This window comes from Lepisma saccharinum, chromosome 16 (assembly GCF_977018435.1).
Source record: "Lepisma saccharinum chromosome 16, izLepSacc3.1, whole genome shotgun sequence".
Lineage (NCBI taxonomy): Eukaryota > Metazoa > Arthropoda > Insecta > Zygentoma > Lepismatidae > Lepisma > Lepisma saccharinum.
This window is the reverse complement of record NC_139244.1, coordinates 65,027,578-65,053,869: the sequence shown is the minus strand read 5'-3', so window position 1 is coordinate 65,053,869 and position 26,292 is coordinate 65,027,578. Positions and strand designations below refer to the sequence as shown.

Sequence of the window (26,292 nt, the reverse complement as noted above, 5' to 3'; positions counted from 1 at the left end):
ATCAGCATGACACTGTTTGCCAGTGTTATGGCAAACATTGAGGCTCCTAGTCTATGCCGGTGACTTGACCATCTTCTGTTGCTCAAGAAATCTCCCCTCAATTGATGATTGATTGATTTGGTTTATTTTACTTCTTTTTTCTGAAGATATGATGAAATTGATGAAGGGACGCCCATAAAAGACACCGATGCCCAGGTCTGGATTCGAACCCAGGACCCCTTGTCTTAGTACGTAGTGCTAACCAATCCATCACGGAGTTCAGCTCTTTGTCTCATAAGGTGGACTTGGAAAGCTTCGAAATTTTGAAGCGCTTTGCTTGGAAATTTGCTGGTCAGTCCGTGCTAGTACCTTGGCATATCAGTACCTACAGGGTACCCTATCACTACACCAGTGGCGGTCCCTCCATGGAACACTTCTTTCTCCCAAAATCAACATTTACAAAAGTAACGCCGAAAAGAAACTTTCACCGTGGCTAGACGTTTGTTTACTTCACCTAGCCTCATCACATAGACAGCCTCATCTTTCACACCCTCTACAGCCTGACGCCGAGTATTTCCGACCATGCACGAAGGTAAGCGATCCCCACGATTCCATGGAAGCTGAACTCCCTAGCTGCTCCCTCCGAGAGACAGCGGATTTGCTTATTTTTTTCTTTTTTTTGAGTTTTTTTGCTATGTGCTGAAATTTAATTGCACCATGGTGATACTTTTGGGTGTAGTAAGCCCATAATTTCCTAATCCCATTACCAACTAGCATCTGACATTCATAACGAACTGGAAAAATCTTCTACAGTCTAAGCGCCTGCTAAATGCCTTAAGTTACCTTGGCTAAATACTGCAAAATAGGCTTCCGAGAGAACAGCTCCAGTCCAACTGTTCCACCAGCCCCAAAACCAGTTTCAAGGCACGCAGCAGCTGGACAAGAAAGCGAGTGTTGTATGATCTACCAGCTGAAGACAAAAGCTTTCAGTTCATTCAACTTTGCAGAAAAGATAGCAAACCAACACATATCCTAACTGAATTAAAAACTAAAACGAAATTGTACACAAGGCATTTTCAAACGAGTTCCTACAACTCTGTAAAATGATTAACTGGATATTCTTCCAGTGGAAAATTATATTGTTGTCCTTGTTTGTTCCTGAGAGGGGAGTTTGGAACAGTTCTGGTTTTGTCACATTAACAACTTCTACAAATCTAGCGTATGTCATGAAAAAACTCAGCCATCTGTATGCCATTATTGCATTGAGGACATTAAATTACAAGAATACTCAACTCTATGGGGGAAAAAAAAACGTCAACTTAATCTAAGAATAAAGAGATGAAAAAAAGTTTCGACAAAACATTATTTTTTTTCTCTGATCACTCATAAATAAACATACAAAAAGATGGCGGACGAGTAGCGGACGTGTAGCAAGAGCTCCCGATTTTCCCCCCAGTCTTGCTGGCGCATACATTACTCATACATTACTACCAGAACAAACTAGTGCCAGCATAGGAAAGCATCACTTCCAGCACCTCGGTGGTGATCTAACATCTTACGAATCTTACTAAATCGCATAATTATGCCAAAAGCTTCGATCAACGTAGTTGCCAGCCGCGTGGAAAGCGTGGAGGAGAGGCTTCGGGCCTTCGAGAGCCGACTTCGGGACGTCGCCGGTCAGCAACCATCCGCTGAAAGCAAGGAGAAGGGATCCCAGGCGGCGTTGCAGGATCTCAGCGCGGCCTTCCTGGAATTTAAACGGGAGGCGGTGGACACGCTGAAGTCTGTCAGGCTGGATATCCAGGAACTCCAGAAATCCACAGAAAGAAACTTGACATTGATCGACGATATGGAAATGTATTCCAGGAGGAACTGCCTGCTGTTACACGGCATTCCTGAGACGGCCAACGAGGACACGGACGAGCTTGTCCTCCAGACGATGCACAAACACCTCCACCTGCAGCACCTAACCCTGGACCACATCGAGCGCTCCCACCGCATCGGCCCTCGGAGGAGAACAGCGGCGGATGCGGTCAAAACTGGGAAGAGGCCCATCATCTTTCGGCTTTGCAGCTACCGAACCAGGGACGCCATCTGGAAGAACAAGAAGGCACTGAAGGGAACGAGAGTTCTCATCACCGAATCCCTGACTGCAGCCAGGCAGCAAATGCTGCAGAAGGCCAAGGAGCAGCATGGCCCCAGGAACGTGTGGACTCAGGATGGCAGAATCGTCATACTGAAGAACAATCGGAAGATATCCGTCACCACGCTGGAGGAACTGGACAAAGTGGAGTGAAGCGCGAGGGGAAAAAGAGGACGTGCAGGGTATAAGTAGCTGCTCAGAACGTTTATTTTGCGCCACGATATTTCGTATACGTAGTTATTTTTGTGTATTAGTGTTTGTGATTGCGTTATAACGTTAACTGTTATGCTTGTGTCTGTTTGTGTGCGTATGTGTGCGTAAGTATATAGAATATAGTTTTCGGTGTCCTGTAGGTCCTAAATACATCACTTCTGCTGGCTTAGTAAGTGAATCTTCAATTCCCAAAATTTTATGTTCGGTAGACGTAGTGACAAATGTTAATTTTCTTTCTTTATTATTTCCTAATTTCCAATGGCTCAAACTGACCTTCTGGTAAATGTAAATCTGGCAACGCCCTCAACCGGTGCTCCTGGAAGACTTGAAAACCTGCCGTCATCCTCCTCAGTTGTCATTAACCTTTCCCCTACCCCCTCCCAAGGACAGACCCTAAACCCACTTTCCAACCGCTCAAACTATTTCTCCGCCTGCAACTTTCCGGCAACACTAACGTCGGCATTTTTCAGTCAATTGCGAAATATCTGCACTTCCCCAGCAAGCGACAACGACCTTCGCTCCCCAACCCCAACCCCGGTGTCACAAATGGGCGACCCACCTCCTGGGCCGCAGCTGAACCTCACCTCGGGCTGCCTCAACGTCATCCACGTCAATGCACAAAGCATTCTCGCGCATCTCGTAGAAGTCCAAAACATTGCCCAAATAAACAAACACTTGCATGCTCTGCTCGTGTCGGAAACGTGGCTGAAGGAGAGCCTTTCGACTGAGTTGGTGCACCTTCCAGGTTTTCGTCTATTCAGAAGATACAGGATCAGGAAGAGAGGCGGGGGAGTAGCAATTTATCTACGCGAAGATAGTCCTGCCAAAATCCTTTCGGAATCACCCGGCGACTACGACCGATCGTCCGAATATGTAATTATGGAAACTACCTTCTGTCAACAGAAACTCCTCCTTGCCGTAGTCTATCGACCACCTACCACTCGCCTCGAAAACTTCGAAAACGATATCGCAACACTTCTACCAAAATATTCTCACGCAATTGTTTTGGGAGACATGAATGTCGACCTGTGTACCACCAAAGAGGAGGCTGTGCAATTCCGCGATACGTTCCCAGCCTTAAATCTTACAATCTGTCACCTAAATCAAACCCACCACACGGCTACTTCAGACTCCTGGCTTGACGTCATTCTGGTCTCGGACGAAAATCGCGTAACGAGCCATGGCCAAATTCCGGTACCTGGGATTTCCTATCACGATTTAATTTATGTATCATATAACATCCGCGTTCCAAAATTTAAGCCTAAACAAGTATCTTACAGGGACATAAAAAACGTTGAGGAAACCCGCTTGAACGAAGACGCTGCACTCGTTCCGTGGCACGTAATTAGCACGTTACCAACAGTGGACGAGCAAGTTCACCTGTTAAATACATTTATTCTTGAACTGTTCGATAAACATGCTCCCGTCAGAAAGAAACGGGTCTCACGTCCCCCCGCCCCCTGCCTGACGGACGACGTACGTCAACTTATGGTCACGAGGGACAGAGCTTACACCAAATACAGAAATGACGTAAAAAAAGGTGACCCTAGCAAATGCAGCTTCGAAAATTACAGAACCCTGAGGAACCGCTGCAATCAGGAGGTAAGAAAAGCCAAGCGCCGATTCGCATACGAATTGCTCAACCACCAAAATAAACCGGACGTTCTATGGAAAAAGTTGAAAATTCTAGGTGTTGGGAAACAGAAAAAGGACGACTACATTCCTAAGTTTGCACCAGATGTACTGAATAATCATTTTTGTGACCTCCCGACTATTGAAAATAATGTTAAACGTGAAACTATTCGGAACATCGCAACGCACTCCACAAATGCTTCAAAATTTTGCTTTTCCTGGATTTCACCGGAACACTTTAGAAAAATCTTTACTTAAGATAAAATCGTCGGCCGTAGGAGTAGATGAAGTTTCCATTGTCATGATCAAAAAATCCTCCACCATGTCCTTATTTCCATCATGGACATATTCAATTTCTCCTTGCTTTCTGACACATTTCCGTCGCTTTCGAAACTCGCCCAGGTACGCCCTATACCTAAAACAAGCAACGAAACCAATTTAAACAATTTTAGACCAGCATCCTCCCAGCTCTGTCTAAGGCTCTAGAACATCTTATTAGTGGTCAAACCCGTGACTTTCTAGCACGAAATAACCTAATAAACCACTTTCAATCTGGGTTCCATAGCAACCACAGCACACGCACGGCTCTCGTCAACGTAACCGACGACATGAGGTTAGCCATGGACAATCGACAACTTACAATCCTTGTTCTTCTCGATTTCACCAAAGCTTTCCAAACCATTGATCACGAAATTTTACTCACAAAACTATCATCCCTATTCAGCTTCTCGAACTCTACGGTTAAATGGTTCCGTTCCTACCTGCATGGACGTCAACAATGTGTCGTCGACCCACATCGAAGATCATCCTGGAAAAGCATCCCCTTTGGCGCCCCTCAAGGCACCGTACTGGGCCCCCTCCCGTTTACACTGTATATTAACGACCTCCCATCGGTGCTTAATCACTGTAGGTATCACATCTATGCCGGCGACTTTCAATTATACTTTTCTTTCCGTCCTCAAGAAATATTGAATGCAACCGAACGTGTAAACAACGACCTGAAAAAAAATGAACAAGTTGTCTGTAGACCACGGCTTGCACGTCAACCCGTCCAAAACCCAGTGTATGCTCGTAGGCTCCCCGAAGATTCTGAACAGAATTGACGAATTAAATCTCCCTAAGCTTACGGTCAACGATAAACACTTGCCTCTCTCTACCACGGTTAAAAATCTGGGAATTACACTAAACAATAATCTTACCTGGAGAGAACACGTAAACTCCGTGTGTAAAAGAGCTTTCGGTGCACTACACTCTCTTTACCGGCTTAAAAACTTCCTCCCCGAACGTATAAAAACAAAACTTGTCCAATCTCTTGTTTTCCCTATTATTGATTACTGTTACACTGTTTACTCGGACGTTCATCACGAGCAAGCTAAACGCCTTCAGCGAATCCAGAACGCCTGTGTCCGCTTCGTTTTCGACATAAAATATTCAGAACATTTGACACCGTATTATGCGAAGGTCGAGTGGCTGAAATTAAGTGACAACCAGATTTACCACAACCTTGTCCTACTGTACAAAGCCCTAGAAATAAAAGATCCAAAAAACCTTTCCAGGCGGCTTCAATATCTTTCGGACTTTCACTCCCGCAACACCAGATCACGTGAAAAATCTCTCTTATCCATCCCTATCCACAGATCTAACTTCTACGCCAATTCGTTTACCGTTACCTCTGCAAGACACTGGAACAGACTGCCCCCCGAAATCCAAGCCTCCTCCTCAATTGTAACATTCAAAAGACAATTAAAATTATACATGCTAAACAATTGGACCTAGATTAAATTCCCAGAAAGAAATACGTTATACATTTAGCCCACGAACTATGATTTCTATGTAGGTACTTGTGTGTGAATGTATGTGTGTGTGTGTGTGTGTGTCTGTGCATGTAGAAACTGTATTGCTTTTATTTTTAATTTCTTCTAAGCTATATTTTTTTCATTTTGTTAGTAAAAATAATGAGCAATGTACGTAATTAATGGTTAATCCAGGGCTTGACTGCTCGTATTCAAACTGCCTTGCTTTCATTTTTATTTTCATTTTACTTTCATTACTTTATTTTTCTTTTATTACTTTATTTTTCATTTATCTTTTTTAATGTTTTAATTGTATTATACAATTAACTGTAAAGAAAAAAATGATCCCTGTAATTAATGGTTAAGTGAAAGAGAAGGCATTAATGCCTTAACTTCGCCATGTAAACAAGGCCGTAAATAAATAAATTGATTTTATTAAATTTTTCTTCGTTGCGCATCAACAATTTTTTAAATGTTTTCTTTATATCATATTTACATATTTACTATAAAATTATTATTGTGTCATATAATTCTAACGTGCCTCATGTATGTCACTTCTGACAATTTGTAATATATGTATCGTATATTTATTTTGGTTCATTTCAATAAGGGTTGAATTTTACTTGGTCTACTGTATTATATTAAGACACCAAAAAAATGGGGGGTAAGTGCAGGTGACCTGTTCCCCTGCCTGATTTAACACCGCACGCCACTGCACTACAAGAAGTCCCGTTCCATACTCAATTTCCCATCCGTAGCCTCTCCTTGTTAGATGCATAAACACTTGTGTTTACGCGCAGACATTTAATATGGGAATAACCTCCTTCCCAAAATCGAAACACTAGAATAATAAATAGTGATGTGCACTGAGGAGTAGTGAGTGCAGCAGTGAAATATTAATCTCTCTCTCATTTCTAAATTATTTTCAAATCACAATATTTACTGTCTTGTCGAAGCGACACCCTTTTTCTCGCGTTCTCACCCCTCGGTATATAATCAGGAGGCAGGCTGGCTGGTATTCAGCCTTTTTAACCGCCTGACTCGGGAAGATTCCAATTTCTACTTCCCCACCCGCAACCCGCTGGACGCTGCAAAGGTTGAAAGGCCCTAACTTCAGGCACCCTAGTCTATCACCTGTAGCGACTAATAGAGGATCAACTTTCCTTGATTGCCTTTCGTTTCGCTCAAGTAACTCTGGGTAGCAATAACAATATTTATACCACAAATTTTACACATTATGTTTATTTATAATAGCACGTGACATTTATATGACGTCATGTCTTAGTAGGGAAAGGATTTTAAGGTGCAAAATTATGGTCGGGAGAGGGAGAAAATGATTCTGAAAATGTTTTCAAAAAGGTGCTGATAAAATGGCTTTATCAATCTCTCTTTTTCTGCGCCTTCTGTATATAATTCGCGCGGACCGCATGGAGAACTGTGGTTCTACAGAATATGTTTTGTTGAAGTTTGTGTTTTCTCTCGCGGGTTTTACTACATTATCTTGGGAACTATTGGGGCTGTAATGATTATATCATACCATTTTATAGCTCTCGTTCTGCTCTACAAAATGAGATTATAGGATTTTATGTAGCTGCTCGAGAAAGTGAAAATCATTTATTTTTCTGTCCAGTTTTTTAACAAAACATGAAAGAAAAGGAAGGAAACAGACGTTGAAGCATCAAACAGGGGGTAAAAAGGGTGCTAATCCCACGAAAGGTTGCAACAAAGTGTGTTTATTTCACTTGATTTCAAAGTGTGTTCATTTCACTTGATTTCATGTCATAAAATACATATCTCAAAACAAAAACAGTTATATTTTTGGAAAGGAAAGGTGCTGCACCTTAAAATCCGTTCCCTACTTATTAGTTATGAAATGACGAGTGGGCGGACAAATTACTGGATACAGTTTATTTTTTTTTCAGTAAAGAATGTAAACGTAAAAACATGTTTTTTCATTTTAGTATCATTATCTTTATATATACTAATATTTTGCCCGGAAGTACGAGAGCTAATCAATATAGCATTTTGTTAAGCATAACAATTTGAAATATGTTTCCGGACAACCACGATTTATATAAGGCAACCCAACTTACACAAAGATTTGGTGGGTTGCCTGTAGAGTTAGGCATAATTTCAGGGTTGCCATGTGCACAATGGATTTATAAAGAGTTTGGAAATCACTACATGAGCCTCGAATTGGACAACTTTATATCCACTACACTAGCTATTTCTTTAATATCTGAACTTGTAGGTAAATTTCGTGCGAGAGAGAATATCATGGCCAGTACAAGTACCAAAATAAATATATTCTTTCATCCGACATGTTGCAACATGTTGTTTGTTTGAGAAATAAGAAACAGGAAAATTATTTCGGCACTGTGTGATACATTTCTAATGTATAATACGTACTATATATACGTATAAGATAGATGCAAGGTTCCATATTTTCTTGACCATATTCCCTATTTTTTAAAAAAAAAAACGCATTGTTGCAAATCATCTCATTATTTTAATCAAGCCAAGAAAAAAAAAAGGTGTTACAAAGTGGCTTATTTACAAACACCTGCAGGTTAATACGCTAGACCTAGAACTTGCACTTACAATATGTTTATTGAATGAAAATACTTTCGTCATATTGCTTGAGGAATGAAATTGAAGTTACTTACCTACTAAAAAAAAATATCCTATACATTGATTTCCCTTTAAAATTGAATATCAGTCAGTTTTGACCCTAAATTTCAGCCGATTGCATTAGATGTGGTGAAAAAAGATACGGAACATAAAATGTAGCCTGAAATGTAGTGAAAGCAATGTTTTTTACCCCAGATTTCTATAATTTTTCTTAGCTGAGTTATCATAATTATCGCAACTGTCTGCATAGGCCAAAAATGTTGCAAGTCATGAAACAAAAATGACCGCCATTTTCAAACGAAGTCTAGTTCTAGAAAAATAATGCCTGTTTTGAACTACCCTTGTACAGGGGTTACAACGACAAACAAATGAAAATTTTTAAAAATTGTCGAGCGACCAGTGCTGGACCATTTGGTACGGATTGACCCTGAAATTTTACGCAATGTCCAAAAAACGTAAAATTTACGTAAGAAGGAATAAAAAAAACAAAAAAAAATATTTTTTGCAGAGAAAGAGCATGTCTTTGCAATGATTTTCAACATCAAAAGTTTGTGGTTCCATCGTACCCACATGTTTTCCCACCACAAAAATTAGGCTACAAATCCATTATTAGTCTTTTTATATGCATTTGTAAAATTTTTTGAGTGCTGATGTATGTTTTCCTGAAATCCACATTATTTCATTGAACTTTGTGTAAAATTTCAAAGAGATCTGATGATTGGTTAAGGAGAAATAAATTAAATGTAAGCAAGGGTGTGTGGAGGGTCTCAAGAGTGACAGACAACATTGATTTGATGACGTTTCAAAGTGCTGTAAAATGAAAACCGTTTGAGATAGAGTGAAAAAATAGGGGGTTTCTTTCAACCACAAAGAAAAGGTGTATACCAAATTTCATCGAAATCTAAGTTGGTGGGTGTCAAAATCTTAGTTTTTGCGTTGATTTGATGTGGAATGACCCTATTATCAATAACAGGGCTATAGAACATTTTCTGTCTTGCCTAGATCATTACTGCTCTCCTTAAATTATCGTCACATTATTCAAGAAGCCAAAAACCTACTTTATCTAGTGTAAACTGAAACATTTCTTGAGGGGGACTCGGCCCCCCTTATCTCCACCTTGGATACGTGTTATTATCAATTACAGGGTTGTAGAAAAATTTACTTTGCCTCGGTAATTATCTCCTTATATTTTCGTCACATTATTTTATTTCACACACACAAGAAACCAAAAAGCCTCATTTTATCTAGTGTAAACCGAAAACTTTCGGGGGGCTCGAGCCCCCTGAGCCCCCCATTGGATACGTGCCTGAGTCAACGCAGCATTTGCTTCAAACGAATTCACAAAATGTTTTCAATTATTTCAATTACTGTCCACACTTGGCCCGTTTCGTGTTTGAATTAGCTACACTTATTATTGTATTTTCTTCTCTGCGTTCTAAATATTAAAATAAACACTGAATATAAAACAACGGATTTTTATATTAATATTTAACTACACTTATTATTACATTTTCTTCTCTGCGTTCTAAATATTAAAAATAAATACTTAATATAAAACAACGGAGTTTATATTAATGTTTCGACTGATGATATATTGCTTATTTTTGTAATAAGAACATATAGCTAAAATCTCATGACTATCAATTTTCCTGATTTACTACTATTTTTTTTAATCCACTAACTCACCACTAACTAATATGGCGTCATCTCACATCGAGTACTCTAATCGACCAACCTGTATGTATCTCTCTTTGTTATATTTACGCGGAGATCTGTCAACATGGCCCTCGGTTGCCATTGCAAACGGTGCTGCCACCTGTTATCGAAAAATTACCACAAAATTGACTTTAGTCCACTTAACAAACAGTTTTTTTATGTTTTGAATGCTTTAAACAGTGTTTTAAACAAGAACCGAAAAAACATGTTTTAAACAAATAAAACGTTTAAAACATAATGCCAAGAAGACTTATTTTCTAAGAATAATGATTAATAAGGAATCTATTAATCATCCAAGGATGGACTGATTCCTATTATAAAGTAAACGCTTGACTAACTTCTTAAAATACACATTTATGTTGGTCTTAAATCTTGGCCGAGATTCGAATCCGGGACCCCTAGCATCGTAGTGAGGCCTGTACATCCCAAATTCGTAAAGCAAGGAGTGGAATTACTGTTTTTGAACAACTCAACATTTGAAATTACTGCGCTTGAACAAACGTTGAAAACAAGCTTAGAACATAATGGCTGAGTCTTGGAATTTTCAATTAATCTGTACTCAAGGTCGTCGATGACCACTTTTTCCCACCCCGAGCGGAAAACGTACTGTAGGTTACATACTGGATGTAAATATTTCAAGCAGAATCAGAACCACTAATAAATACGAAAACAAACTGATTCCATGTAGCTGGTTCAAGTAAATAAACACAGGTGAACCAGAGTTGGCCTTTTTGTTGCATTTTTTATTCAAGGTTACCGAAATTTTACACAGTTCTATAAACAAAGGTGCACTTGGCGCCAGTGTAACGAACGCTGCGTGGCGGGTATTTTCTTGCAGAAGACAAATAGCTTTGACGCAAACATGGCGGCGGTGCGAATCCTGACGACACATGAAACCCACCTATATTGACCATCTCTTTTCCTGCATCGGCCAAGTCAAGATTTACTTCAGGAGGTGATAGATTCTCCAATGACATTTATTTGTGCATATTTATTTTGCACATATTCATTTATTTTTACAATTTTTAGTTTTATCTTGTGTAAAAATTCACGTTTTTATGCGAGGATAATCTACCCCTTCCACAGTTTATGGAACCTCGTAACGGTACCTCCTGGTCTAAATGCAGAATGAACAAAAATGATGGTGTCACTTTCATTTGTAAAGAATTTATTGCATATTTTTCATAATTGTCGTATGAATTAAACAATGTGTCAAATTGCCACCCAAATATCAATTTTTCTTCCACGTAGTACACCCTGGACTGAATTTTGCAGACTAACGAGGCTGTGACGTCTGGATTCACAGACAGTACAATCCTCTGTGGAGCATTTGTTGTGTTTCGTCCCTGCGTGTTTGTTATTGTCCCTTCATTAATTTCATCACTTATCTTCATCTTCTCAATTTGTCAAAAGTGGCAGAAAAACTAAATATGATAAAATAATCTACCGCTTTCAGCATAATCTAGTAGCTAAATTTTCCATGCAACACGAGTAATCCGAGACCGCGTGACACACTTGACCCTCACTCTATCCGATTTTGCCGAAAAGTAAGGAGGGGACTAATTTAGTTGCACTGGTGTATTTACCTGTAATAACCTTATTAGGAGTTGTATCAAACATACAGGGGCGTAACAAACAGGCCGCGATACGAGCGGGTTTGAAAAATAAAGGGTACAAAAATATTCTCGGATTTCTCATGTACCACATTTACGCAAATTTTCACGATAACTTGCTTGAGCATTTTTACTCATTTATTCTTGTTTGGAAAAATAAGAACTTTTTTTTTCGTCTTCTGTAATTTATCTTTGCATTGTACAGTCACGGACACATCTATGTTGTAATTTACTTGTTGTTAATTGTTACAACCCAGAAGTGTCCGCCACTGTACCTCCGATTTTAATCTGTTAACAAGAAAGCATATACATTTCCTTCCCAATAATATAAATATCAAAGCGCATCTCAATTGGGGAAAAAATGTTAAGGCGATAGAAGGTTGATTGATTTGCTTTATTTTACTTCGCTTTTGTGCTACTTTTGTCTAATTGCGAAGATGGGGATGAGTGGTGATATGATGAAGTTTGATGAATGGAGAATCACAAATATCCATGCCCAGGCCGAGATTTCAACCCGGTACCCCTGGCGTCGTTGCGCGATGTACTAACCACTCCGACGCCACGATAGTTGAAAATGGCTTTCTTTAAGTAAATTTTGAGACCTAATTTATGATGGCGCAATTCGTAGGTCTGGAATTTAAAATGGGCTTTAAACTACAATTACGAGAAAAGATAGAAAACGCGCAATACATTCAGTGTTCAACCTACATCTTAAATTTAGTTGTGAATAATGTTGCATGTGAAAACAATGAAGTGAGACAGTTTTGCGAAGCGGAAAACTATGACAACTTTGGTTTCATGTCCAACCCGGTGGTCGTCAGGATTTCAGTCAATCAGATCATTGCTTTGCTTTATTGATTTGCTTTATTTTACTTCGGTTTTCTGCCAAGTTTGGCTAATTGCGAAGATGGGATTAGTGATGATATGGTGAAATTGATGAACGGACACACACAAACATCCATGCCCAGGATAGAAACCCGGATCCCCTGGCGTCGTAGCGCGATGTGAAAACCTCTCCGCCACGGGGACCGGCTATTCAGATCATTGCGTTTTGCTTATGTCGATGTTATGAAGGCACTTCCGAGAATAATATTAGAATCTTAAAAATGCTATGACAGGCATCAAGCTTTATCATGAAGAAAGAACTAGAAAAGTTTGAATTTATTATTTAGATATCGGCAGCACTGCAAACAAAAAAAATGTTGAAACAGTACTACTATCAGAAAATGTGGACTTGGTCAGTACCTTCAAATCTCCTTAGAAATGCTTTAATTTCGTTATCCTAGTTGAGAGAGAATTTTCAGAAAGAATTGTTGTCGGCTAAATCAGTAACTAAAACACGATAATTTTAAAATGAGTTCGACACATATAGAACGTAATTTCGATGAACTACGTTTGGATGATCGGTTACCAAATCCAGAGATTTATTTTAGAACAATAGCTTTTATCACTTATTTGGACACACTTATTGCACGACTAAAAGCAGATTTGAGCATTAGTGTTAGTACTAGTAGTATTGGTATTATTAGTTCCGAACATTCTATGGTTTCAAATGAAGAACTTCATACTGCAGCGATTGCCCTTCGTAACGAATTGGAAGGTAATCTATCCACCGAATTTCCTGATTAGGTTCTAAGTTTCAGAAATACGCTTGAATCTGAAATAACCTCAACACTTTCCGTACGTACTTTGGAGCCGACCTCCGTGGCGGAGTGGTTAGCACAGCACAGGTCACGGGTTCGAATCCCGGCCTGGCCATGGGTGTTCTTTGTGATTATCGTTCATCAATTCATCATTCATCATCATCTTGACGATTAGCCAAAATTGGCAGAAAAGCGAAGTAAAATAAACCAAATCAAGAAACAATAAACATGAGTGCTTTGGCAAGGATTCTTTTGGTTGATAATTGACACAAGGTTCTAGTTTTTCCGATGTCTGCACCATCTTCTTTCTTATTCTTGCCATAACTGTCGCTACAGCAGAACGATCTTTCTGAAAATTGAAACTTAAAAGCGTAACCACCTCCGGAGTAGTATGACTCAGACCAGACTTAGTGGACTCAGTTTTATCAGTGTTGAATTTAATAGGACTAAGATATATTGATGTTATTGAAGTAATAGTGATATATTCGCAGCCCAGAAAACTCGATGGGGAGCCTTTGTATAGGGCACATAAGCTGTTGTTTTGCCTTCTTTTGATTGCACAAGTCTCAAAGGGATAATACATTGCAGTGGCGTGGCGTGGGATTTTTAAAAGTGTTACCGGTTATCAGTAGGACATTTAAGGGAGACTTGGGCGTCTCCCCACCTCATGCCCCCTCCCCCCAATGTCTTCCAAGTAGTTCATATAATATTAATCTGGTACGTCTGCAATCCAATACTAGATTTTGGTAAAGTTATTAATCAGGAAAAAAATGTTGACATAAAGACTAAAGTGAAATCGCAAACATTGGTTGTTTACCCAATAATACGTAATTTGATACTTACAGAAACATCGAAGGCTAATTATAGAGCAGATCAATCCGACGACTCTTCTTTGAAAATAGTTACATGATGCTGGGGTCCCGGGTTCGAATACTGGCTTGGCTATGGACGTTTGTGATGTCTATTAATCAATTTCATCATATCATCACTCATCCCCATCTTCGCAAATTAGCCAAAAGTGGCACAAGCGAAGCAAAATCAATCAAATCAAATCAGAAAAGTTCTATGATGCTGTCATAGAGTGAAGTTTTTCATTTGAATTTGAATTTTTGGGTGCGTCATGGTCATGGTCCATGTTATCCACACCTGAATTCCACACGTTTTTTTTCCACCCGAAAATAGAGTACGTGGCCAACAAAAGAGTTTCGACAACTGCGCACATCCACATAACCACGGATAGTCGTTATACCACGAAACATTGAAATGTCGGTCATATCCAGCAGAGGACTTGGTTTTTAAATCGTTCAATATAGGAGTTGGCCTTCCTTTCGCCACAATTTCGCTTTTTTCTGCAAAAGAACGAACCGAAAGATTGCTTCAAAATATCTTCTTTCGCACGATTACACACACTGTTCAGATAGGATGAACCCGCCACCTCGGAACTCGGAGCAAGCTCCATTAATTAATTGACGATTCCTGAAAACAACATAAACACGAAAGACACCACTCACAAAACTCCCACTGCACAGTCCCTCCCACAAACCGTTGTTTACTTTTGTAACAAGTGAAGCACCCTCCTTGCCCCCTCCCCTCTCAGCATCGGCGCTTCCCCAATATTTCCTTCGGAACCTGCAAGAAGTCCAGTTCTACTACTGTTGCCATCTTAGTTCTTTTGAAACCAGATTTGCCCAAATCGCGAAACTTTTCGTTTCAAATAAGACGTATGTAGAGTAGATGTTGTCTTCATCTGTTTCCTAAAGACTACCACTACCATGTTTCGCTAAATCCACTGAAATCTCATTTCTGACACTACTACTATTTCGTATATTTTACGTCCTTCGCTACCTTTAAGGCTTTCGCTTTATGGGATAATCGTGACGATGAGGATGCATGGTGAATTATTGAAATAAAATTATTATTTCTTTGTGTATGTAATTATTATTTTTTATAATTATGTAAGTAAAATAATAACAACGAACATTGAAATAACCATTTCTTGCTGAGGATTCGAACCTGCCACACCTGCCACTTCAGAGCGTGCTAAGATAACAATCGGGAAATTATGCTTGTAAGTAATGTGTTCACCCAAAAACAGTTCTACCACCTCAAAAACATTGCTTCAATCCGAAATTATTGCATTCCTGCGACAACGTATGTCAATCTCAATCGGCCCTTTCAACAATTATCACAAATTCCTGTAACCGAAATAATATTATATGTGTGAAATATAGAATTCTAGGTTGACATTTTTAGAAGGACAGCGGACCCCTTGATCATACCTAACCCTCTCTTCTCCTTCTCGCCCATGATGTCGAAGAAGGACAAAGAGGACTTTCGTAATCTCTGATAATTAGAGTAAATACAAAATATCACTTGGTAGTTCGCTTTTCCCCCAGTGTGATTTGATTTTTTTTTAAATTTTGATTTGGCGATTTAAGTCCACTTCATGCACAGTAATGCTAATCGGGACAGTTTAAAGTTTGATCCGAAGCACTTGTGCCTCCACCGGGTATCGAACCCGGGATCCCTTGATTATAAGGCGGCGACGCTACCAGTGCGCCATCGTTCCCCACTTTGTCTGGATACCTTCAGAGTAAGATAGACCCGATTAGGCGACTTTCTGTCAATTGAATATGGCAACACTGATCTGTATCCGGTAAGGATCACCGGCAACTGCGCCGGCTAAAGAGGCATGGCAATAACCCGCCGCCTCCTCCCGCCGTAACAGTCTTTGCCGCTACGCGAAGTCTTCCTTTGTGGGCTCTGGGCCCTTTCCTCATGTTGCCTGAGGAGAGTAGCGGATCAGTCCTCTTCGCTTTTGCCGGAGTCAGAAAAAATGTCAGTCTGCAATATTTACTTTACGACAATATTACCAGTTTATGTACGTAATAATATTTTAAGACAGGTTCTTCAATTCTTTATATTTTGGTGTTACCTGCGGTAACAGCGGCTACATGCACGCCACGCCTCTGATACATTGTAATCGACGATAACACTGGTCGGCAGTGGCATCTTTTTTTGAATGAATGAAGGTGTTCCTTTTAGTTTTCGAGCTCCTGAAAACTAATCTGAACTTGGTTTTTGTCCTGCACCCTCAGATTTCGAAATAATGCCAGTTATAGTATAGTATACAGGGTGGCGACAGACCAGGAAAACCGGGAAAGTCAGGGAATTTGAGGGATCAAAAAAGTCAGGGAATTTGTCTTGATTGAAATTTTTTTTAATGCGATGGAACGAATGTGTTAGGCGTTTGCTTTGAAAGATGTTGTTATGAAGCGCTGCATGGAACTCAACCTTTAGGCCCTTTTTATGCACAACACAACCATGGCGCAAGAAACCAGTGATGGCAGGAGGAGAGTAGAGGGGGTGGGGGGGATTCCCTGAGGGGCAGAAAAAATTGATAAGCCTCTAAATATTGCATGGAAAATTCATTATTTTTTCATTTGTTCTTGTCTGCATGTGGGACAGAACTGTCAAGAGATGGAGTGGAGTGGGGTCACCGTCCGATAGTTGTCGTAGTACGGCATTTTGTCGGACATTCTGAAGGAACATGGAAAGAAATAAGGGTGCTATGCAACCCTGTAATTTGTAGAATGTCATGGTACAGCATGAACATTTCGGCTCCATTGATGCGTACGATTTTTGTCGGATATCAATTAATGTTGAACTTCGACAAAATGTCTCATTACAACATGCAGCAAAAATTGCATGCATGGCACTCGTGTGGAATTGATTTTTGTTGGATGTCTTCAGAGTGCAACATCTGACAAAAATCACATGTATAAACAGAACCTCGTATATCCGAGTTTGTCTAGTGTGGTACCACATTTCATTGAACAAAGTTTTTGGGTTTGTTTGTGCATCCGCTTTTTGTCGAACATAGCAGTTCAATATTTGTCATTCTGCGACATCCGACAAAAATTGCATGCATTGCTCTTTTGTCAATCAGATGTTTCTTGGATGTCCCAGTATGACATTTTTTGTCTTTACGATACTCTTCTGGCCCATTTAACTTTATTTTATGTAGCAATGCATACGAAGGTTTTCTTTCATCATCCAGCTGCAATACTGGTTTTGCCCAAGTTAACGTACGTTTACAATGACATTGCACTATTCTTCGATATCAAGAAGAAACCAGCAAATCGGGACATATGTGTTGAATAATATCACGAAAAAGTGAAAGGGAAAGCTGTATTGGTAAATGTTATACAAATTTAACAAGTGCATACTCCCAACCTCAACACTCTCATTGCGATTCATGATCCCCTCTGTCCTGTCTGTTTAAACTCCTGAGAGATGGTTATTAATCTGTCACTGAGTGAAGTTAATGTCCAATGTTATGAAATAAAATACAAATAATAAATATGTTTATACAATTACTCGAATCATTTCTCTGCCAGCCCTGCTAAATTTTCACTTTTCATCTACTGATTTATACGAGGGGCATCCAGAAAGTAAGTTCCAATTAGTACGGACCTTGATTTTTCTCAAACGCGATAACAGTGAAAAATGTTAATTGCTGCGAAGTAGTGTTTATGAATGTGCAGTGATGTCTGGATACATTTTCACCCATTGAAAATAGCGAAATAACGCAAATTTGGCATAAAATGTGATTTGTTGGCATTTATCACGAATTTAGAAAAATGTGTTTTAACAACGAAAAATACCACGAAATCCAACATTCTTGTCTCTTTTAGGCTTAAAAAATAAAATATGCCATATTTGTGCACGTAGAACGTGTACGTTTTCCAACATTTTATCTAAGAGAAAAGTATAATGCATGTTATACATTGAATAATTCGGACAGCCAAATTACATCACATATTTCCCATGATTTTTTCAACTTCTATCAGAACAATTTGCATCACAGAGCAAAATGGCGGGGTTCTGACAGGAGATCGAGTGTGTATCTACCTTAAGACGGAGCCGCATCATCTGTTTTTGTCGCGAGAAGTGGTGTAATTTAAGCAGAGATAGGGTGCTCGCCTACCGCCCCAGGGGATTCGTAACATCGGTAGTTATCGAGCTAGAAATAATGGAAAATAACTTCCTCAAAAATCTGTTCCAACATATTAAACTATCACGAAAATACATAGGCGATGTGACCTACAATTTAAAATAATAGTTTAGAAAGCACAATGAAAGTATAAGTTTTGGTATATTTGACAGAAAAATGTTCTAAAATAAAAATGCGAATTTTGAGAAACTTATCAATAAAAAAGTCAAAAGAAGATAAAGCAAATTTTAGGTGCCATAATATATCGGTATCTGTCACATGAGATTGATTTAAATTTTTGGGTGCGTCGCCATTTTGCACCCTTCAGTATATACGGGGGAAAATCCCCCTTACCTTAAAATTAAAAAGGAGGTATGGAAAATAACTTCCAAGGTATCAAACTCTCACGAACATGCGTAGGCCATGCGACCTACAACAGTAGTTTTAAAATAGCATAAAATAGGTATATTTTCCAGAAAATGGGCTGTTACTCTTAATTATTTTTTTTATTGCTATGCTTATTATAATTATTGCTTTCTCATTGTTGACAATTTCAGTGTAAAATGGCCACCTGTGCTGTATCTGAAATTTTCTTAATAAATAAATAAATAAATGTGAATTTTGGGGAAAATAACATCGAATAGTAAAAAAAAAAAAAGATAACGAAAAATCAAAGTCCCTACCGATTAGGCATAAATAAAGAAGAATATCAGTAGTAATTTATTGCATTAGTTAGAGTAACTCCTAACCTAATTTTCGGCATAATCACTACCGTTGTTCTGGCAGTTGTCATAGCATGGCACTAAATTGTGTACGCCATGGCATATGTGTCTCACAGCAAAGACTGGAACTATTTGTACTACAGGGTAACTGTCAAAAACCTTGTCCTGCCATATACCTCTTTAGCTGAACAAAAAGATGGAAGTCGGTACATACAAAGCCGGGACTGTGGTCCAAGATCTCTCATGATGTGATGCAAAAGAACCCACATATTCTCAGCTGTATGGGGTCGTGCACATTGGATTGGTTTTCCATGAATTGTCTGCACCATCGTCTGACCATACTACCATACTATCGCTCACGAAGTCCGGCCTGTACATCTCACACAATTGCTGGTGACTATATGCCGGATTCTGAGCGTGCAACAATCTGATTTCCACACGTACCTCTCAGTCGGTGGGAAACTGTATGTATCCACGAGATTACAGCCACTTTTTCCCGCCCACATATGCGTGTCGCGCTCCAAACCACTAGCGTTGCGTACAGACGCCATTGGAACTTTTTCTGGATGCTCCTCATGTATAAACTTTTGGAAGCTGTTATCAATAGCGTGTTCGTGTTTGAATATTTGATTAGCTAAATCAGGCACCTGTACAATGAAGTAGATTCTCCTTTTATAACTTGCTTGCATTACATTTCTTTTAATACGTCCTATATACCCTTTTCACCAGCAATAATGGTATAACTGCGTGTAGTCAGTTTCACAGTATTTCATTTGGATGTACTGTGAATGTTTGTACTGAGGATACATCTCATTGATAATGAAGGAAATATGACACTTTGTTTTGTACAAATCAGTTGTTTCACTTATGTGCAAGAGTTAAGTTGTTTGCTTTATAGATAAAAGAGAAGTAGGTTTATGCATCAAAGAATAAGTCTACACTCATGGTTCTTGCAAGCAGAGGGTTCCAAACCTGAGTGGAAATATCAACATATAATAACGAGAAAGGCTAAGGGGATTGATCAATTACAAAAAATATTTTTTCGTCAATCACACTTCACTCTAATCTCATTTAGTCGTAATTTGAAAACCATCAAATATTTTATTGAAAACTAGCTGCATATAAAAAAATCCCGTAATCCCTTCCTAGCATGTGAATTGTAATAATTTTCAAAATTCACAATTTGCAGTTTGAATGCAAATCATAGAGAAATGATGTAAATTTCTTGGAAGCTAATATCGCTACTTAATACAATACATACCTGGATCTGTATGACTTTCTTATTTCCATTTGCAAGAACATGGATTTGGTTTATAATTGTCAGGGAAAAATGTAAATTTTGTCCTGGAAAAGTCGGGGAATTTTATTTTTGCTTGTTTGTAACCACCCTGAGTATACAGGGTGGCTCAAAAAGTCACTTAACACCCTTGGTACAAGGCCACTGCAGCACGCAACGTGGAAATGGTGATGACCAATCGTTGCCAGGCTAAGGGGGAACCACATTGATGCCACCCGCGCGGACGGCCATTTTGATGTCCGCCATATTGAATTCAACTTTAAAATTTTAAATGGGAAGGGGGTGATATGATATATCAAATCAGGCTAGAATTTCACGAGAAATGCAATGGTGAAGGTTTTTTCGACGTATCTTTAACCAGTAAAAAGTTATGACTGATTTCTTGTACCAATTTGCTCCTTTTCGAGGTGATGGAAAAATGCCCTTAAAATTTGTTTAGCGCATCGGTAACGCATCGAGATCAAAGTGATGTCTAGGGAGAGAAGTTTGCATGCCATTGCACAATATTTTAATTGGATACATCCATGAAGAGTTGCGCATTATGAATGGTTGTTGCGAACAATTACCAGTGTGACGCTTCCATTAAATGAAAAGTCCTTCACAGCGACAAGGCTAATGTTTATGTTCATAAGGATGTTCATAAACAGAATATTCGATGCTTTTTATCTGATAACCCATTTTCGACAGATCAAAGCTGAATGGTTAGTGCTGGTAAGTTAATGGTGTGGCGTGCTTTGTGGAACACGATTGGTTAGTCAATTTTCCATCAACGGAACCTTAAATGCTTAGGGCTAATAGGATTTGTTAAATAAACAGGTTTTTCATCCTTGCTTATGGAAGAAGGTACTATTTACAGAGTTTTTTTTCAGTAGGGAGGAACACCAGAACACTATGGGAACGTTGTGAAGCAGTTTCTGTCCAAAGTTAGTTATCAGATGACAAGGTTCTGTTTATGAACTTCCTTATGAACATAAACATTAGCCTTTTCAATGTGAAGGACTTTTAATTCAATGGAAGCGTCACACTGTAAATTGTTCTCGACAACCATTCATAATGCGCAGCTCTTTCTGTGTGTATCCGATTAAAATCGTGTGCAATGACATGCGAACTTCTCTCCCTAGACATCACTTTGATCTCGATGCATTACCGATGCGCGAAACAAATTTTAAGGCATTTTTCTAACACCTCGAAAAGGAACAAATTGGTACAAGAATTCAGTCATAACTTTTTACTGGTTAAAGATACGTCGAAAAAACCTTCACCATTGCATTTCTCGTGAAATTCTAGCCTGATTTGATATATCATATCACTCCCTTCCCATTTAAAATTCTAAAGTTGAATTCAATATGGTGGACATCAAGATGACCGCCGACCGCGCGGGTGGCGTCAATGTGGTTCCCCCTTGGCCTGGCAACGATTGGTCATCATCATTTGTACGTTGCGCGCTGCAGTGGCCTTGTACCAAGGGTTTTAAGTGACTTTTTGAGTCACCCTGTAGAATAGTATATTATGATATCGCAGAGCTTCATGTTGGCGGCCTTTGTGCCCCTCTACTAATTATACGAGAATCACAAATGATACCTCGCTGGAAAGCTTATGGAACACAGAATCCAACGAGGTACATTTGGGACCAATCACGCCCAATTTGTAGAAGAAGAAGAAGAAGGAAGTAAGAAAATTGGGGAAAAAGTTAATTTTTGGAGAACTTGAGGTAAGTTTGCAACACTTACAGTTGTGCTACGCAAACCTAAACTCAGTAACACACACCCTATACATTAAGTTGGCTAACTGAAGTAGTCCTGTAGGACGAACATCAATGAAGAAACATATGTAAAGTATACATATTGCAATATGTTCAGGGTGTCAAAAGTCCCTGACCACCCCTTATAAAATGAAGGGGAGTGTAGATCGCAGCAATTGGTCATGGTAGTAATATGTTAGTTCTAGGGGGAAACTTTTTGGTGCATGTCATGATAACGTCCGCCATCTTGGTGACCGCCACCTTGGATCCAACTTCATTTCTTTAAATGGGAAAGGGGGTCTTTGGGATATGGTTTTGGGATACAATTTCACCAGGAATTCAGCGGTGAAGTCATATTTATGAAAACTTTAATGATAAGGAAGTTATGGGCATGACAGGCCACGATCTGGTAGGTCAAGAACTGCCAATGACGAAGGAACAGCTATGGCAGTGCTAGCATCATTTGCCAATTTCCCACAGCGCAACACACGTCGAATATCTGTGTAATGTTGTGTCAGCCAGAGTTCCATTTGCAGAGTGTTAAAGATGGTTTAGTGGCACCCGTACAAGCTGCAGTTTCAGCACCAACTATCTGAGGACGACCCGGATAGGAGAATGCAGTTTTGTGAATGGGCTGTGGAGCAAATTCGCCAGGACCCACACTTTACACGGCATATTCTGCATTCTGATGAAGCAAATTTTTATGTGAATAAAGTTGATCCAAGATAGCGAACGTTGTCACGACATGCACCAAAAAGTTTCCCCCTAGGCCTAACATATTACTACCATGACCAATTGCTGCGATCTACACTCCCATTCATTTTATAAGGGGTCGTCAGGTACTTTTGCAATATGTATACTTTACATATGTTTCTTCATTGATGTTCGTCCTACAGGACTACTTCAGTTAGCCAACTTAATGTATAGGGTGTGTGTTACTGAGTTTAGGTTTGCGTAGCGCAACTGTAAGTGTTGCAAACTTACCTCAAGTTCTCCAAAAATTAACTTTCCCCCCAATTTTCTTACTTCCTTCTTCTTCTTCTTCTTCTACAAATTGGGCGTGATTGGTCCCAAATGTACCTCGTTGGATTCTGTGTTCCATAAGCTTTCCAACGAGGTATCATTTGTGATTCTCGTATATAGTAGAGGGGCACAAAGGCTGCCAACATGAAGCTCTGCGATTTCATTCTATACTATACTATACTATAACTGGCATTATTTCGAAATCTGAGGGTGCAAGGCAAAATCCACTTTCAGATTCGTCTTCAGCAGCTCGAAAACTAAAATGAATACATTCTTTCATGTAAAAAAAATAAATAAATAAAGTTTAATTTTGTTGACCAGTGTAATTCATAGATACAAGTTCGACTTGTATAAATATCTAAGTTAAGTGAAGCCCATTTTTTGCTGACTGCACGTGGGGGCCCAAATTTGTTTCTTGCGGGCGGGCCCTTGGCAATTTTGTTACACCTCTGTATATATACAGACATTGGAGTAAAGTTATATGTAAACGGATATACCCTTTTATGAAATCATGAGCCTGCCAAACCACCCCGAAATTTTCTCTTGGGCACGCCCCTGCCTTACAGCGTCGGGGAGTTGTTTGCGCGCGAATGCTAAGAGGGAGGGTAAGTTATGTGAAAATATTTTCATAGGCCAAAATCTATTCTCGCCGCATGTCCAAACTAAATGCTCGGTTGCTGATGGCAGCAGAAAGTAAAAAGTTAGAGCAGTCTCAAAGTCACGTTCATTTGAAACAGAAAAGGCGAGGAAAAGTACCTTTGATGAAACACAAATTGCATGATTGTTAAGCGCTATTGAATCAGTAGAACCTCTAGGTGATTGGTTAGTATTACGGATTCACAATATGAACGGTGCGTGTTCAAGATTCCCCCCCCCCTTTTTCCCGCAAGGGAGTTGTTTTTTCCTCTTTTCAGTTGCCAATCCACCAAGCTCCTACATGTGTGGGTGTTTTCGAACCTGCACCGTGACTAAGTTGTTTTTTTTACGTTGCTTTAAAGGTCCTGAAATATCTAATGCATGAGTTATACATACATGCGAATTTTTAAATCCATGATTTCACATATATAACTTTCTGAAATATCTTAAATTTCTTCAGATAAAGAATTGCTACTTGTTAGAATATTTTTTTATATCTGCCGAGCGGATATAGAGCGATCTTAGACGAAGCCTGCTGTCAGATCAACAGAAAGTTTACGGTATGTCGGTCTCTATATATTTAACTAGAGATTGTTTCAAGTTCGTTGATAAAAAAAAAGTGATATATTTTTGATATTTATATCAGTACGTAATTAAATATTACTATTATAATTGATCTGGTGACCATTGAATATGTATTCTTTTTCAAAACAACGTATCAATATTGTAATATCAATATCCGGGGTGAGGTTGATCGGTGATATTCTACACTATTGTACATAATTCATGTACAAAATGTATGTGTCAGCATCTGAACTATTTCGGACGACTTGTATTAATTAATAATGTTCCATTTGATTCTGTTTTTTTCTGTCTGTTTTTTACATTGACACATATAAATTGAATCAACGTTGTGTTTTCTTAAATTGACAGCTTCCCACGAGGTTAGTAACAATCCCAACATTTCTGTCTGTGTTTGGATAACGAAGTGATTTTAAGCATATATGCATCAGCAAATCCGTGATATAGAAGCAAATAATATAGGCTGTGCTTATAGTGGTTAGCGTTATCGTGATTACGAAAAATTACGGTCTTCACATGAAGGCATATTAAGGTGGTTTTAACTGTTTCCTTGCTTTCCATGAAAACAAAATTCAACCGACAAAATGTAATGTCATTTTCGAAGTCGGCATACTAGAGACTATAAAAACGATGACTTTTCTTTATGTGAAAATACTATTGTAGCACACTACACAAATATATACACACACTTGGAAAAAGGTTTATCGTGAAGGACAATTTTTGTACATACCCAACAAATCATCGATGTGTTTTGTGTGTATCCTTTGCAATGGAGAAGCGTCCCTATGAGTCCACGGTTCACCTCAAATGATTCGGGTTTCCCTTGGCATTCCCTCTCCCGTGAGAAGTGATGTGAATCTCTATGGAGTGTATTCCCACAGATTACATTGGTAACGAACTTTCATGCACCAGAGCAGGATCAACACTGAGCGCGTGCCTCGTGTCACCTGCTTTAAGAACCATTGTTGTGCGAGAAAGGGAAATGTACGTGCCCCACATCGGAAGAAGGTTCCAATGCTCCAGTATCCATCCACCTAGCACGAGAGAGGATTACGGAAAAATATTTTTGAAAATTGTTAAATATTGTTGCCTTCATTCCGATTTAGTTTGGACAGGTTTATTAGTATTATTATTATTTTTAATTTTTAAATCTCTGGGTCATTCCATACAATTTAGACCAACTCTTGTCGGATCACTATTTTTTAAAATATTAATGAACTACGTGCTCAAAATCGACATTGACATTTTTTTTTCACGCTTGCATTTAGATCTGGCGGCCATTTTTAGTTTCGTGCCGTGAATTTAGCGTTTACAGATGTTTATGAAAATCACTAACTTAAGTTGTAAAATTTCAAATGCAATAATTCAAACGATTTTGTTTATTACAACCTGTGCTTCCAGATTAGTAGTCTCCATGAAATAAATCTCATATTTATTTTTCATAAATTCTCATCTTTGGAGCACAAAATAACTATGGACGAAGCAATTGCTTATCAGTAACAGCATAGCACGGTTGACATTTTGAAACGCTGCAGCTACTCGTTGTCGAAGTATCGGCGTTTCTGCACCTCTTCTTTCACAAGACCTTTCTGCAATGTTTCAAAATGTAACCCGTGGTATACTGTTGCTGATAAACAATCGGACGTGGAGTCGCATAAGGTTATGCTACGAACATGGAGGATCCCACACGAACGCTTTGGATCCTTAGGAATAAACTCTCTACATAACCATATAATTCAAATTCAGTGTAAAGGGGCTTTCCGGCCACCCGTAGTGTGTTGAGGTACCCCTTCTTGCAAATTGGAAGAAAATCTACACTTTCCAATGACAGTTTCTTCATAATAAGAAAATGAAATGAAGAATAATTTTCAGATAATGCTTATCAAAAAATAAATACTTGAAGGTTTCCACTGAGGTATATTTGATCATTTT

General features: G+C 39.0%; 2 protein-coding genes across 5 annotated transcripts in view; one reads left to right on the top strand and one right to left on the bottom strand.

Annotated features, from left to right (window-relative positions):
• LOC146000512 (uncharacterized) overlaps positions 1-25,273 on the bottom strand; it is a 41,394-nt gene extending 16,121 nt beyond the window's left edge. The window contains exon 1 of the mRNA XM_083138254.1: positions 25,091-25,273. Coding sequence (XP_082994380.1) covers positions 25,091-25,102 — 12 coding nt within the window. The 5' untranslated portion in view covers positions 25,103-25,273. The remainder of the gene's footprint in view (positions 1-25,090) is intronic.
• LOC146000511 (neurobeachin-like protein 1) overlaps positions 1-26,292 on the top strand; it is a 723,922-nt gene that overhangs the window by 261,723 nt on the left and 435,907 nt on the right. The gene's annotated exons all lie outside the window — the stretch shown is intronic.